At 40.0% G+C, this 14,659-nt stretch overlaps 2 protein-coding genes across 5 annotated transcripts; one reads left to right on the top strand and one right to left on the bottom strand.

Annotated features, from left to right (window-relative positions):
• The first annotated feature begins 22 nt into the window (after window positions 1-22).
• On the top strand, window positions 23-5,617 carry prpf31 (PRP31 pre-mRNA processing factor 31 homolog (yeast)). Its single transcript, XM_079469670.1, has 14 exons — window positions 23-155; window positions 544-753; window positions 883-943; window positions 1,057-1,140; window positions 1,257-1,354; window positions 1,486-1,592; window positions 1,743-1,912; window positions 2,050-2,207; window positions 2,290-2,379; window positions 2,469-2,596; window positions 3,069-3,141; window positions 3,232-3,360; window positions 3,445-3,543; window positions 4,293-5,617. Exons 2-14 carry the CDS (start codon window positions 544-546, stop codon window positions 4,410-4,412), a joined length of 1,527 nt encoding a protein of 508 aa, XP_079325796.1. The 5' UTR covers window positions 23-155; the 3' UTR covers window positions 4,413-5,617.
• Window positions 5,618-6,727: 1,110 nt separating this feature from the next.
• Window positions 6,728-14,422, bottom strand: cnot3a (CCR4-NOT transcription complex, subunit 3a). 4 transcript variants are annotated; one of them, XM_079469667.1, is made up of 18 exons: window positions 14,272-14,422; window positions 13,605-13,665; window positions 13,378-13,445; window positions 13,213-13,287; window positions 12,847-12,936; window positions 12,509-12,637; window positions 12,322-12,417; window positions 11,596-11,815; window positions 11,058-11,185; window positions 10,828-10,878; window positions 9,752-10,640; window positions 9,506-9,614; window positions 9,268-9,409; window positions 9,033-9,132; window positions 8,551-8,749; window positions 8,337-8,469; window positions 8,136-8,261; window positions 6,728-8,050 (listed from the first exon to the last, which is right to left on the bottom strand). In XM_079469667.1, the coding sequence occupies exons 2-18, from the start codon at window positions 13,627-13,629 to the stop codon at window positions 7,952-7,954; spliced, it is 2,679 nt and encodes an 892-aa protein (XP_079325793.1). In that variant the 5' UTR covers window positions 13,630-13,665; window positions 14,272-14,422; the 3' UTR covers window positions 6,728-7,951. The 4 variants fall into 4 exon arrangements, with proteins under 4 accessions (XP_079325793.1, XP_079325792.1, XP_079325795.1 ...); XM_079469666.1 differs by having other exon boundaries at window positions 13,375-13,445; window positions 14,272-14,402; XM_079469669.1 differs by lacking the exons at window positions 13,213-13,287; window positions 13,378-13,445; window positions 13,605-13,665; window positions 14,272-14,422 and adding an exon at window positions 13,087-13,161.
• Window positions 14,423-14,659: the final 237 nt, after the last annotated feature.

Genomic DNA, 14,659 nt, shown 5'->3' with positions numbered 1-14,659 from the left:
ACTACATTTCCCAGAAGCCTTTGCTGCCAGAGAAGTGACGTCATTAGTCAGCGACTACACTACAACGATATTAGTGCGTTGCTTGGTGGACGCACGTTTGTTGTTTTACATGTGAATGTCTGTTGTGGCGTTGAGAAAAGAGACTCTTTGAAAATGTAAGCTTTATCTCCGTCTCTATTTTTGTCTACAAAATTGTTTTTGATATGAAAATGTTTTGCTCTGATGTTTAAATTATTCATTTACTGCACGTAAACATGGCCGTGTGTTAGACATAACGTTACCTAAATACTGTTTGTGTTTGGTTTTCATCTATGACGCTTTATATTGTCATTTATTATTACACGTTCGGTTGTAAGCGTGTTTGGCCGCAGTGTGAAACGACGCAATCTTTTCGCTTTATCCAAAGCTGTTTATAGTACGTTATTTGAGTACGTGCTTTGAAGCTGTGCTCCTTGGGATCGACCCCATGATAATCGTTTTGCTAGCACAAGCTAAACTAACATTACAGGGACTGATTCAAAAAGTCTTTCTCCGCTTTCTCAGATGTCTTTAGCAGACGAGCTGCTCGCCGACTTAGAGGAGGCAGGAGAAGAAGATGGATTGTATCCTGGTGAGGAGGGCGGTGAGAGTGATGGGGAGGCCGGGGAGACACAAGCCGATGGGGGCCTGGAAGACATACCAGAGGAGATGGAGGTCGATTACAGTGGGACGGAGAGTGTCACGTCCATAGCAAAACTTAGACACAGCAAACAAGTGAGGTTTTGCCTGCTTTGTGTTTTAATCATGTTGAACTCTGTTATACTGGATAATTAAAAGGAAAGCCGCATACTTTGTTCCTGAATGGTTGCACTAACTTATTGAGCACATCTTGATGTCTTTCAGTTTGCTGATATTATAGATAAAATTGGTCAGTATGTTGGAAATCAACGCAAGAATTCAGATGGTGAGTAGAACAGCCTTCTCTGAAAGACATGCTTTGAATAAATCGAAGAATATTTGTATATTCTAATAAACATAAATGTTGATTATTGGGTTTCAATTTTCTTCTCTTGTCAGTGGCTGGACCTGTTGAAGCTGACCCGGAGTACAGACTCATTGTTGCCGCCAACAACCTGACAGTGGAAATAGACAATGAGCTTAGTGAGTTTTCTATATCCACAAAGCCTTAAGTTATTTTAATTCGAACAGTTTTGTGTATTAGACGTACAACCTTTATCAAACATTGTGACATCTGTTGCGTTTTATTTCCTTCCTAGATATCATTCACAAATTTGTTCGTGACAAATACTCCAAAAGGTTTCCAGAACTGGAGTCTCTTGTGCCAAACGCACTAGATTATATCAGAACTGTAAAGGTACGTAGAAATGGCAACAGTTTATAAAATACATATGCATCTCCGGACAAAGAGCCCTTTTTTCGGGACTTGTGAGATGTAGTGTAATAAACAACTTTGTGTCTTGTGTTGTGGGCTTTTTGTGTCTTTAGGAGCTGGGCAACAACCTTGAGAAATGCAAAAACAACGAGACTCTCCAGCAGATCCTGACCAATGCCACTATCATGGTTGTCAGTGTCACAGCCTCAACTACACAAGGGTAAATGAGCACTTGTATAAATGTATGAGACAATAATATTTCTCCACTAGACTGTCTTCTATATCCGAATGATTATGATATTAATTTAAAGAGTTGATCGTAATGTATGATTTTTGTAGTGTTTCTGATGGAGTGATTAAATATTGGCAGGATTATGCTCACCGATGATGAGCTCCAGCGATTGGAGGAGGCGTGTGACATGGCCCTTGAGCTCAACCAATCCAAACACAGGATCTATGAATATGTGGAATCCAAGATGTCATTCATCGCTCCTAATCTTTCAATCATAGTTGGCGCATCAACTGCTGCCAAGATCATGGGTAAGAACACAAAATGGATGTATTACATTGAATCAAATTTTAGTTAGCCATATTTGTTGTTGGATTATGATAGAATGTGTTCAAGTTTGTTTCTTTTTTCTGCAACTCTTTGCAAAATCCCCTCTCTGTCATTTCAGGTGTTGCTGGTGGATTGACTAATCTGTCAAAGATGCCTGCATGCAATCTAATGCTGCTAGGAGCCCAGCGGAGAACTCTGTCTGGATTCAGCAGCACTTCCCTGCTGCCTCACACGGGTCACATCTACCACTGTGATGTAGTGCAGACTCTGCCTCCGGTGAGCAACAGATTTTTTATTTTGTAGTTATTTTTTATTTGATTTAAGAATTATTCAGAATAACATTCAAACGTGCTCCCAGGATCTAAGGAGGAAAGCGGCGCGCCTGGTCTCAGCTAAATGCACTCTCGCATCTCGTGTGGACAGTTTCCATGAGAGTGTAGATGGCAAGGTGATCATCTCATTACAGAGAAAGACTTATAAAAAATGGCTGTGTGGAAGTTGCTCTGGATTTCGTTTGTCGGTGTTGTTTTTGTGCAGGTTGGCTATGATCTGAAGGAGGAGATCGAGAGAAAGTTTGATAAATGGCAGGAGCCCCCACCAGTCAAGCAGGTGAAGCCTCTTCCTGCACCCCTGGATGGACAGAGAAAAAAGAGAGGAGGGAGGAGGTGAGTGTTTGTCTCTAGTAGTTTGTGAATCTAGAGATGCCTGTTAGGAACACATCTTACCCCAAAGAGAACAAATATTAAAATAAATAGACATACCTTTGGGCCATTTAAGTTTTTTTTTCATTATATTTTGGTATTGTAGAGATGCATCAATACTAAATGTCGCTACCTTTACTGGCACATGCAGATTCTGAGGATTAAGTTAATATTTCTCAACTTTCTAAATGTTATTAATTCATATAATGACTATTTGATTGATCGACAGGATATATTATCGGTCCTGTTCTTAGGCTATTTTTAAACTATCGGCCTATAGCCGAAAGTGTGAAAAATAGCTGTTTTCGACCGAGACAGATTATAAATTTCTGATATATCGGTGTACATCTAATTTTATTGATTTTTTTTACTTTGTCTGCTCTGTGTTCACCTGCATGAGTGTGATGTGACCAAATCATCCATTGGTGTTTCTCAGGTATCGTAAGATGAAGGAAAGGCTGGGTCTGACAGAGATCAGGAAACACGCCAACAGAATGACATTTGCAGAGGTTAGTTGTCACCAGTTAGTTGTTTTGTCAAACTCCATGGCTTTGTTCAGCAATGGCTAATTATACACTTGTCATCCCTCTCTTTGTAAGATTGAGGATGATGCCTATCAAGAGGATCTTGGCTTCAGTCTCGGTCAGCTGGGAAAATCTGGCAGCGGCAGGGTGAGACAAGCTCAGGTCAATGACTCGACCAAAGCCAGAATATCCAAATCCATGCAGGTATGTCAGTGGGAATTCTACGAGTTGTGGTCTTGTGTTCATTTCTTAAAAGTTAAATTCATTTGGAATGTTGTGTTGTTACAGCGGACATTGCAGAAACAGAGCATGACGTATGGAGGCAAATCCACCGTCAGAGACCGATCGTCTGGAATCAGTTCCAGTGTGGCATTCACTCCTTTGCAGGTACCCACAAACGCTTTAGTCAAAACTCCTATTTCTGCACCACCTGTCCAGATCACACTTAACCAGTGTTGAGTGTAACTAGCTACTAAGTAATTAGTTACTGTAATTTAATTACTTTTCACTTGAAAACAAAGTAAGCGATTACTCTATATTTTCAATATATTCAATAGTGGAAATTACATCAACATTATAAGTCTAACTTTAAAATGTATGTTTAATTTATCCTTCTCACATTTGTATACTTTGGTCTGTTAATAAGAATAATTGAGGTTGTTATTTTTTATTTATTTGTTGAATTAAATAAGCCGTTTCATGTCTATCCTTGAATACATTTTAATCCAGGTTGATGTAGGCTATAGAAAGTAATAAGTAATTAAATACTTTTTGGAGAGAGTAATTTGTACAGTAATCTAATTACGCTATTGAATATGTAATTCGTAACTAGTAATTAATTACTTTTTCAGAGAGACTTACCCAACACTGCACATAGCATAGACAAAACCAATGGCGTGAGGTTGGGACAATATAACCTGCTCAAACTCCTTCCCCTACTGCCTGTTTGAAACTTTTTAAAAGTTGTGATTTTTGCAACTGCACTAGTGGCTCAAGTTTACTTGCTTTACTTTGTAGTTGTTCACACATTTATTTCTAGTCACTTTTTGTGTTGGCCCACTGAACCCCTACACAGTCAACGAATGACAGCTTTAGGTTTGTGAAGTTGACTGTCTGTGCGCTCTACTGTTTGTCAGGGGCTGGAGATTGTGAATCCACAGGCTGCAGAGAAGAAGGTGGCTGAAGCCAATCAGAAATATTTCTCAAACATGGCTGAGTTCGTCAAGGTCAAGAGAGAGAAAGATGACAAGGTGTGAGGCGGCATGTCAGACATAGGAAAGCACATACTTCAACATCCGTGGACAGTGTCACACTTCAACTGCAAATTTATACTCCGTCACACACCCACTCAGTAGGACATCCGTGGGCAGATTGAGGACAGCGTAAGGAAGGGTGATAGAAATCCTTTTTTGTGCACAGTAACAGAAGTCATTGTGTTGTGTGTTTCATTTTGTCAATCATATTTTATTTAGACATTTTTTTAAACATGAACAAAAGGTATGATGTCCATGTTTTCATCTTTGTCAGTTATGTTCCCTGTTTCTTACAAAATGTTTAAATTGATTAAAGATGGTCATCCAGAATATTCTCATGGTCTTGATGTAGACAACGTTTTTCACGTCCTATATAATCTGTCATACCTGTGTTAGGCCGGTGCCAAGGTGTCCACACACCAAAAGGGCACCACATCCTAAAAAAAAAGGCAGAGCTTCATCCAATACAATGAACTCCCCACAGGGCTTGCATCTCCATGTTAGACAGCATACAACAATGAATGATGATTGCCAACTCACACCTTTACAACTGTTCCCTTTTCCCCCTCTCCATTTTCTCTCCAACTCAACTTTGAGCACTTCACAGCTCACCATGGTTTACCATAAACTGGATTTGGCAAAACCATATCTTATAAAAACAAAGAACGTTCATGTTTGGTATCATTTGAAATGTCTCCGATTGGTACAATGGTCTCTTTTCCACAGCAGTAGAGCAGATCATAACATTTTAAGTTTGAAGATACTCTGCTCACTGTTGAGGTTCTGTCATTTTGGTCTGGGTTTTTAAGGGACGCTAGCAAAATGCTCAGGGAGATTCTTACCAAGATGTGCCTTTGGAAAAAATGCGCTTTGTTGTTTTCAATCACATCTTTTTCTACCTCTAAGGTATGTAGATTAATCTTCGAGTATTTGTGTTTTGTCAGTTAGTTTTGTTTTGTATTCTTTGGGTTGATTGTGTAATTGTCATGAAACATATACAGGTACATCTTAATTAGAATATCATGAAAAAGGTAATATTTTTGTCACTCATTTCAGAAATTGAAACCCATATGTTATATTATATATAAATAATTCAAGCCTATATTTCTTGAAATGTTGATGATTATGGCTAACAGAAAACCCCAAATTCAGTGTCTCAGAAAATTAGAAAATAACACAAGATCAATAAAAAAAATATTTTAAACGGAAATGTCAGGCTTCTGAAAAGTATGTTCATTTCTATGCACTCAATACTTTGTTGGGCCTCCTTTCGCATGAACTACTTTATCAATGCGGCATGGCATGGAGGCAATCAGCCTGTGGCACTGCTCAGGTGTAATGGAAGCCCATTGCTTTGATAGCGGCCTTCAGGTCATTTGCATTACTGGGTCTGGTGACTCTCAATGGGGTTCAGGTCAGGCGAGTTTGCTGGCCAAATCAAGCACAGTAACATCGTGGGTCTTTGAACCAGCTTTTGGTACCTTTGGCAAAGTCCTACTGGAAAATGATGAAAATTTGCTTTCATCTGAAAAGAGGACTTTGTTCCACCTTGTTTTCTGAAGTCCACAGTCAACGAGAATCTATGTGAGACACCAGACCCAACAATGCAGATCACCTGAAGGCCGCTATCAAAGCAACCTGGGCTTCCATTACACCCGAGTAGTGCCACAGACTGATTGCCTCCATCCCAAGCCGCATTCATGCAGTAATTCATGCAAAAGCAGGCCAAACCAAGTATTGAGTGCATAGAATGGAACATACTTTTCAGAAGCCTGACATTTCTGTTTAAAATATCATTTTTTTATTGATCTTGTGTAATATTAAAAATTTCTGATACGTTGAATATATGGTTTTCATTATCTGTAAGCCATAATCATCAAAATTTCAAGAAATTAAGAATTTTTAATCCTAATTCACAGCATACTGTGTTTGTTGGTTCAGTGTAAATTAGCCTTTAAATGCCAATTTGTTTGGAATTTTCCTAAATGTAGTTTCCAATTTGTTTGGAATTTTCCTAAATGTAGTTTCTTCTCGTCTAGTCTTTTTCAAGCAGAATGGAACACATGCGCATAAAAGGTTTAATATTTTTTCACCCGGTTAGTCTACCTGTTAGCCACTCTTATGTACTACATTGTATAAGGGTTCATTGTTATGAAACTCTTAAATACATAAAGATAACTTTAAAAACTAGTTTTTTTGTGTGTGTGGTTCACAGAGTGGAAAAACTGACTTAGAATTAGATTAATTTGTGGTTCTGCATTCTTAATCAGAACATATAATAATAGTTTTGTTTGTGGAAACAACAAACACGCTGACACTGCATCACAAAAGTATTTTATTGAAATTGTACAACTCTGTATTTTTGTTTCCTCTCAACCTATTAAGCGACATTGCAATCGCATACTGTCCTGTCCATGTCAAAAAAGGCAAGAATGACTTTTAACTGTGAGATAAATCCACAAATGCAATCAGCTGCCCTTCTGTTCATCAAAAAAAAATCCCATCTTTTCACAATTATATCACTGTGTATGCTGTCCCAAGACGAGAGGAAACTGAAATGTATCAAATCTCACAAGGGGTCGTGTAGGGATGTTTCAAATAGCTTTGCCAAATAATGGAGTAACAGAACAACAAATCTCTTTCGAGGGACACTGTCCAGCAGAATACGCAGGGATTTTCGAGACGTAACAAAAAAACTGGGAACGTTTGGGCAAGTTTATTTTTGTACATGCAAAACTCCACACAGCAAAAATATTCAGCCATGAACAACCTAAATGAAAAAAGGACAAAGGATAATAGTTTTACCTTGTACTTACTTGTAATCTTGGTTTTTATTAGATACTTTTGAAGTGAGATCACTCATGCCATGTTTAACAGACACATAAATCACACGCCAGTCTTCTGGCTGACAGCTTAACCCACCTTGCTTGTGAACATTTGTAAGATAGATGCTACAGAACGTTACCCTATCAACGCCAACTTTGTTGCGGTATAGTAAAACCGCATTTTGGCCATGATAAAGGTAGGAAGGTCGAGAAGAGTTCAATTGCATAGCAATTTAATGGTCGACACGTTATCTCGCAAGGCAAAGTCACAGTGCCTAAACACTCATGGAGGGGCTGGATGAACTAAAAACAACCAATCGAAGACACGCCATCTAGCTTAGTGCCCGTACATCATAGTCAGTAATGTGTCATCTAAGAGTATAGGACCTGCTAATGCAACACTGCACCAAACACAATCTACGAGCAAAATGTTTTGTCTGTGGCATCCTAACCAAATTGTTCCTTTTATTTCTGTTGCTCGGCTAGATGAGGGTTTTGGGTCGAACAGAAATTAAGCGGGACAAAGACTCAAGGTTATAGGAGGTTCAAATGTTTGCATGTAAACAGGCACTCGACCCCCTTCAATCTCACATTCTCTCTCTCTCTCTTTTAAAGAAAAAGGCCAACTTCACATCCAACTTTAACCACGACATGGAGTTCATCTCGGAATGTCAACAGCAGAGTTTTCTCTGTCGTAGTAATCGGTCTCTCCATCTGTCACTGTAGATCTCTGTCCTCTAGGTATCTGTATTCGAAAGTGAATCCTTCCTTTTTTCTCTGGCCCCATTTTTCATAGTCAAAGTAAATGTACGTGCCCTACAGGTAAAAACAAAACAAGAACATCGCAATGTGCCACACGTTTATCTTTGTGGAGGTCATGATAACAATGATGGGTGCCTACCTGTTCAAATTCATCAGTGATGGTCTTGGGTTCCTCGTGCCTCTGAAACCACATCATGTACTTTGTGTGGAACCTCCATGATTGCTTCTTCAGTGCTTTAGCTGACAGATACTGTGCCTTTGTGCCCTTAAAAATAACAAGAGCACCAAGAGTTAGATTCCTCAAATATCCAAGAGATGATTTATTTTACCACATACACACCTCAAGGTAGTAGAATATGAAAAAGAGAGTCTCGGTGGACAACCTCTGGTAGAACTCAATAGAGTCTGAATGGTGTGGGGGAACCTGGTGATGGAATGGTGGTGTAGGGCAAGGATTTCTCATCAGGTATTGCCTATAAATGAAGGATACAGTATTAGATTGAGATCATATCCACATTTTCATGTACACAAATTCTGCTGAGTAGTGTGTGTACCTTATTCTCTCTGAGTCTGACGGATGGGGCATGTGTGTCCATGCTGCCTCCTGCATAGCCTGTTGGTACAGCTGCTCTTTACTGAGAGGGGTGGGGCCTAACGGACACGCCCCTAAAGATGGCGGAAGGTTGACTTCTGAAACAGCAGGCTGGGGGGCCGTTGTGGGAACAGGTGGGGCTGAGGATCCCGAGAACAAATCTAAAGAAAATACTTTTTAGAATTCAAGCTTTTCCAAAGTTTATGCTTTTATGCACAGCATCTTTGGATATAACTACATTTATCAGTTTGTGTGTTCCCAAAGAATTAAAGGTGCAACATTTAGAACTATCTACTGACAGAAATATATATACTGTAACCATGTCTTTAGAGGTGTATAAAGTCCTTACATAATGAAGTGTTATGTTTTTATTATCTTAGAATGAGCTAATTCTAGCTACATAGAAGTATTAGGTGTATGAAAAAGAGCAGTGTGTGACGATACCTCGATCTGTGAGGTGTAATGATGGGATTTCTCCATCCAGTGCCAATCCTAGTGCTGCTCTCTCTGCCATTGCTTTCAAAGAGCTTGGTGGTTCAGGAGCCTGCAAGAGACCAACAAATTTTCCGGTCACAGCTGTCAGAACTACAGCTTGTCACTTCATATTACTTGAATAGGACACGGTGTAATGTGAACAAAGGTGAAACAGATTTTAGTGTAACCAGGATGAGAAACACACCTTGATGGCTTCTGTATTGGGTGTGTAGGAGTGTGGGCCATTTAGCAGACTCCCACCACCAGGTGAGCTGTCAGTGAAACCAGGTGATGGGGAGGAGGGGGGTAGAGTGATAGAACTCAATAAACTGGGACCATTATCCAGACTATAATACAGAGCAAGTTGGAGAGAAAAAGACGATCTAGATCAATAAATCACAATGCTTGTTTTTTTGTGGTGGTTAAAGAAAGGGAAACCTTACGTTTGATTTGATGACGAGCTTGAGGAGGAGGAGGAATGGCTGTTTTGTGATTGGCTGCCACTGCTGAGGGAGGAGTCTGGTGTGTTTTCTGCAACCACCGCACTGTAACCTGAAGACAGGCATAGAAGAAATCATAAAAAATAAGTTTTATTTGGTAATCAAGTCAACATTAACATTTAGTAATAATCATAAAATCTGAAGAAAAACTGGAGATGTTCCATTTTTTTAATCCCTAGACAAACTTACTGGTGGCTCCATTTTGTTTCAGGCTGCTTGGAGGTCTTGCAGGTGCAACGTTCGTCCCCACTCCTCCACTTCCCACCACGCTGCCTCCATTACCGCCCAGCCCACCCTCGCTGGTTCCTCCTCCAGGTGTTGCGCCCACCGGGCTTACCGGTACCTGCGCAGACCCCTGAAGCGACGTCTGCCCTTGTACCAGGTTCAAAATCCCTCCGCTTAGAGTTCCATGACCAGGATTGGACCCTAACAGGCACAAAGTTCCCACTGAACCTGTACCGTTACTGGTCGCACCCGAGCTCCCTCCTCCTCCGCTTATTGCAGATATGCTAGTAATACCGCTGCTATTCCCGACTGGACCACTGGAGGCACTACTTGCCGTTCCACCCGCAGCCGCCTGGGCATACGGGGCCGGGGTAGAGCCTGAGAGAAGTCCTGCCATGGTGTTGAGCGAACCAGACAACCCTGTCATACCCAAACCTGGCATCTGACTGTTGCTGGTCACAGTCACACCGCCTTTTCCAAGGCCTAACCCTAATCCGTGACTGGAGCCCCCTGAACCTGCCGAAGGCTGGGAGCTGGAAGTAATCAGGCCAGGTGTGCTGGAACTGGTTAGTGAGGAAGAAGTAGAGGTGGGTAGTGTGGGGTAGCTGGGCGGGCTGGGCGTGTTGTTTGAAGGTGTGGATGACGAGGAGAGTTTGACTTGTGCTTGCTGTTGAGGAGGATGCTGCTGTACTGCACTGCTAAAGCTTCCCATCAGGCTGCTGCCCCCGGAGAGCGCTGTGCAGCCACCGACAACAGTAGCCATGGAGACCAGAGAAGAAGAGGAGGAGGAGGACCCCGAGGAGGCGGACGAGGAGAAGGACGAGAGAGATGGGTTGCCATTCTTCACAGGAGACTGAGAGGAGCAAGAAAGCCATGAGGGGTTTGTGGAAACAGAGATATTCTTGAAAGGAATGGTTCAATCAAATTAGAACATTTTAATAATTCTCACTGTGTTCCAAACCTCTATGACTTGCTTTATTTCCCCGTTAAACACAAATTAATGCTTTATAATACCTTTCATAGTACTACAGTGGTCTCACCTGACTGACTTCACTGTCTGTAGATCGACCTCTTTTATCTTCCAAATTCTCCTGAACAAAATGTAATCACACACAATATCCAATAAGACAAATATTCAGGCAAAAAGGTTGAATAAAAAAAATTAAAGAGGAAACAATTGAATAACAACTTTTTAAGACAATAAATTAAGGAAATGGAGTAAGAAGCATAAATTACTGCAACAAGGCAAAACGTGAAACAAGCATCTTACCGTGGTGCCTGTGGCTGGAGATGGAGGGATGGGAGAAGAGGAAGTGGTGGAGGTCGGGGTGCTGCTGGACTGAAGGAACATGTCATCTTCATTATTGCCCTGAGGTGACGTTGCCATCAAGGTTGCCGCTACAGAACAAGACAATGAAAAATATGCTTGGGTCCACTTCTGACGTGAAAACTGTCGAGTAAGCTTATATACCCAGTAACATGCTTTGCCAGCTATCTTGAGGAAAACCAGACAAAGATATAGTAAGAGATGTAAAGATTTAAAACGTTAATATTATTTTTAAATCAGTCGGTAATACATTTTTTTTACAAAATCATTTCTGGGTAAAGCATTACACAAGTGTCTACTTGCTCATTTCCTGAAATCTTCATAAGAACTGAAAATATTTAATTGAGTGATGTCACATAGACAAGTATGAATTGATATGATAACCCATCAAATATGCAACTAATTTATACTCCTACCCTTACATCATGAATGATTAACACCTTTCACAGAATCCACCCACATGCTCTTTGGTCAAACTCACGTATATCTTCCAAGTCTAAGTCATCATAGAGGAACTCGTTCTCCTCAAAGTCCGGGTCTTGTGAAGAGTCAATGTAGTACTCCACATCATCTTTGATCTTTTGAATAGAGTCCACCTGAATCGAATCATTGTCCAACATCCTCAAGATGGTCTCCAGCATTCTAATGTGATACCGGTGCCTCTCAATTAACCTCTTTAGCTCCTCGATCCGATCTTGCTTCTGAAGACCAACCGTTATATGGCAAGAATTAAATACGATTATATAAAATGAATTTAAAATCAGGACTGGTTACTGCTTAACAAATATAGTGAAATTCATTAGTGTCATTGAAACATTGGAATTATTTTGGATTTGCTGACATCACAGAGACAGAATACATAAAAGCAGTTGTCAAAGCAGGTTTGTTGACTTTAAAGGGAGTTTTGGTGACCGTCCAGATCTGTGAGCTCACGCTGAGCTGCAGGGTTCAAACAGATGTGCGAAACAGTGACAACGTCCTTCATTAATAATGAGATGGGACTGTCAAAATACCACTTAAAGTACATATTCCTATATATTACTGATCATTGATGATTTTACAATAACAAGGGAAATATATTTAGCCATGATCATACATTTGTCATAATCATGCAGCCTTATTTTAACATCTTAACAACGACAGTATTAATACATTGTGAATAAGAGAATAAAATGGGAAGATATGGGAGAAAGATTAAAACACTGACCTCCTTGTCTCCTTTCTTCTTTCGAGTTTGGACAGACAGCGACTCGACTTCACTCTCAAACTGGTCCACCTGCATGTTTAAAGTGTCTATTGTATTCTGCAAGGGAACAAATCATCTCATTACTGCAATGCTTATAGGGTGTTAAAATTTTCAACCCCCTCCCTTTAATCTGTGAGCCTTTTGGTACCGTGAGCCACAGTTCCGTTTCCTCCTTTTCCTTCTGTGCTGGGTCCACTTTCTGGGCCAAGCCCAGCCCCTCTTTAGAATAGGCCTTTGTCTTGGTTTCTCTTTCAACCACCTTGAAACGTTCCATTTGCTGAAGAGAAAGAGACAGCCAGGCAGACATAAACTGATGGACCAGACTTGGGCATTACATATTGTACAAATGGATGATGGACCAAGACATAAGCATCTAGTCAATACATCCATATTTTTACAAACAAGCTAGGAGATAAACTGTTGTTTATTGGGAGGTAGGTGACTTAAAATAAGAGTGTCACAAGGAATCTGGCAACACGCTCTGACCGTTTCAATAAGCTTGCGGTTCTCCACTAGCTGTCGTTTGTCTTTGATCTCATTGGATGCCACCCACGTTTTAATCTGGTCTCGTAGCCGCTGAGAATAAAAAACAATTGGAGGAAAGAATTAGATTCACACATTTTATCCCCTAAAATTTTAAGAACGTATATTTAAGGTAATTTAAAAGTATCATTAAAAAGAAATGGTGACCTTTATTAAACACTTTCCAATAATTATGCATTTTACCCTAAAATCTTGATGTTATTAAAAAGCTACTATAAGCTTGAGACTGCATTAAAGCCTAATATTATAACATGACATTAAATGAGAATGTGTTAACTCATTAAGGCAAAATTGTGTAATGGATCTCACCTGGAGCTTTTTAATCTCTTTCTTGAGATCTGCCTCATACTTCTCCTTCTGATTGGCATTCGCTGCATTGTGAAGCTGCGAATAAAATGTTCAACCAATTATTTAAATATATATCTCCAATGCACACCTAATTTTTCATTTAATTCCCAGATGTAAACATACCACCTTTTTCCAAATGTCTTCAAACTGTTCCACGCCTTCAGTGACTTTTTTCAAACATCGATCTATTTCACCTGGTTGTACAAGAATATGCACAAGTTAAAATACTATATAATAATCAAAGAAATGGGCAGAATGTACGGTCCTGTAGCAGCTGTACCAGTCTATAATGTCTATGTCTTTCTAATAACTGGGAGTGTTAGAGAATTATGATCATCATAATCCAACTTTACCTTGAAGTTTCCTCTTATCAGCCATGGCTTCGCTATGATAATGTCTTCATACCTTCTGTCACTGCATACGTAAAAAGATCAGATATTGTTAACTTTGACTACATCCTGTGTAAAACGCGATCAATGCTTAGATTACACCTGATAGGTAGATTTCGTCTTATTGTTTATCACAGCATCCAACTACATGCTTGATTGACGTAATGTCTTATTTGTGTCAATAAAGAACCCAGACTCTGATCAAAAAGGCTTACACTCTTGCCTTCATTGTCAACAGTTAAAAAAGCAATTATATATATGAATACATATGATGACAGCGCACTGTGATCTTTACAGGAGATCAGATCACTTATAATGTAACGCTAGCACAACCTCACTGTTTACGCAGATTTACGCAGCCTCTGATCACTGAGCACTAGCCACCAAGCTGCTAACGTGCTAGATCAGCATCAATTAATCGCCATCTCTTCACTGCACTGATCAGATATCATCCCGGCAGCGCATATAAAACATATACTGTGTATTTCTGCAGTTTACATAGATTAAGATGCTGCTGTTTTGATGTCGAGCAGCGCTGACGGCTAACGCTCTGCTAGCAGACACATAGTTTTTCCAATTCACGGTGTGGGGGGTTGTAAACGCTTATATTTAATGCACATTCTTCATATACCTTTTTCAAACGTATGTAATATTCGTCTGTGTCTCTGTATGACAGCCACGATCAAAATATCCGACAATTCCTTATTGCAAAAATTTGGTAATGTTTTCAGTCTCGTCAATCCCCCTTCAATCCAGTACATTAAAGATGGACGGTAGACTCCGCCCCTTCTCGCTGGCGATAGCCCCGCCTCTGTTCTTTTTTCGTCCTTGTGATTCATTCAAAATGCCTGTCAATCATTTCTCAAATTGCGAGCGCTTCCGCTGAATCTTTCATCCCATTGGCTGAAATATTAGGTGAAAGGTAATATTTATGGAAAAATACATTTCTCTTTACAAAACTAATCTCTTTTGCTCTTAATCTATATATATAAAAAAAACTCTGTGCCCCTAAACATGAT

Source organism: Barbatula barbatula (genome assembly GCF_947034865.1).
Source record: "Barbatula barbatula genome assembly, chromosome: 12".
NCBI lineage: Eukaryota > Metazoa > Chordata > Actinopteri > Cypriniformes > Nemacheilidae > Barbatula > Barbatula barbatula.
The sequence above is the reverse complement of the archived record's forward strand: the minus strand, read 5'-3'. Positions and strand labels throughout refer to the sequence as shown.

What these genes read in the sequence shown, in the direction of transcription:
- prpf31 (XM_079469670.1), top strand. Translation starts at nt 544, where the DNA reads ATGTCTTTAGCAGACGAGCTGCTCGCCGACTTAGAGGAGGCAGGAGAA. An exon ending in ACAGCCTCAACTACACAAGG is followed by an intron (nt 1,593 to 1,742) that starts GTAAATGAGCAC and finishes AAATATTGGCAG; the next exon opens with GATTATGCTCACCGATGATG. An exon ending in ACAGAATGACATTTGCAGAG is followed by an intron (nt 3,142 to 3,231) that starts GTTAGTTGTCAC and finishes TCTCTTTGTAAG; the next exon opens with ATTGAGGATGATGCCTATCA.
- cnot3a (XM_079469666.1), bottom strand. Translation starts at nt 13,629, where the DNA reads ATGGCTGATAAGAGGAAACTTCAAG. An exon ending in TGATAAGAGGAAACTTCAAG is followed by an intron (nt 13,446 to 13,604) that starts GTAAAGTTGGAT and finishes TTGTACAACCAG; the next exon opens with GTGAAATAGATCGATGTTTG. An exon ending in ACCGCAAGCTTATTGAAACG is followed by an intron (nt 12,638 to 12,846) that starts GTCAGAGCGTGT and finishes CTTTCTCTTCAG; the next exon opens with CAAATGGAACGTTTCAAGGT.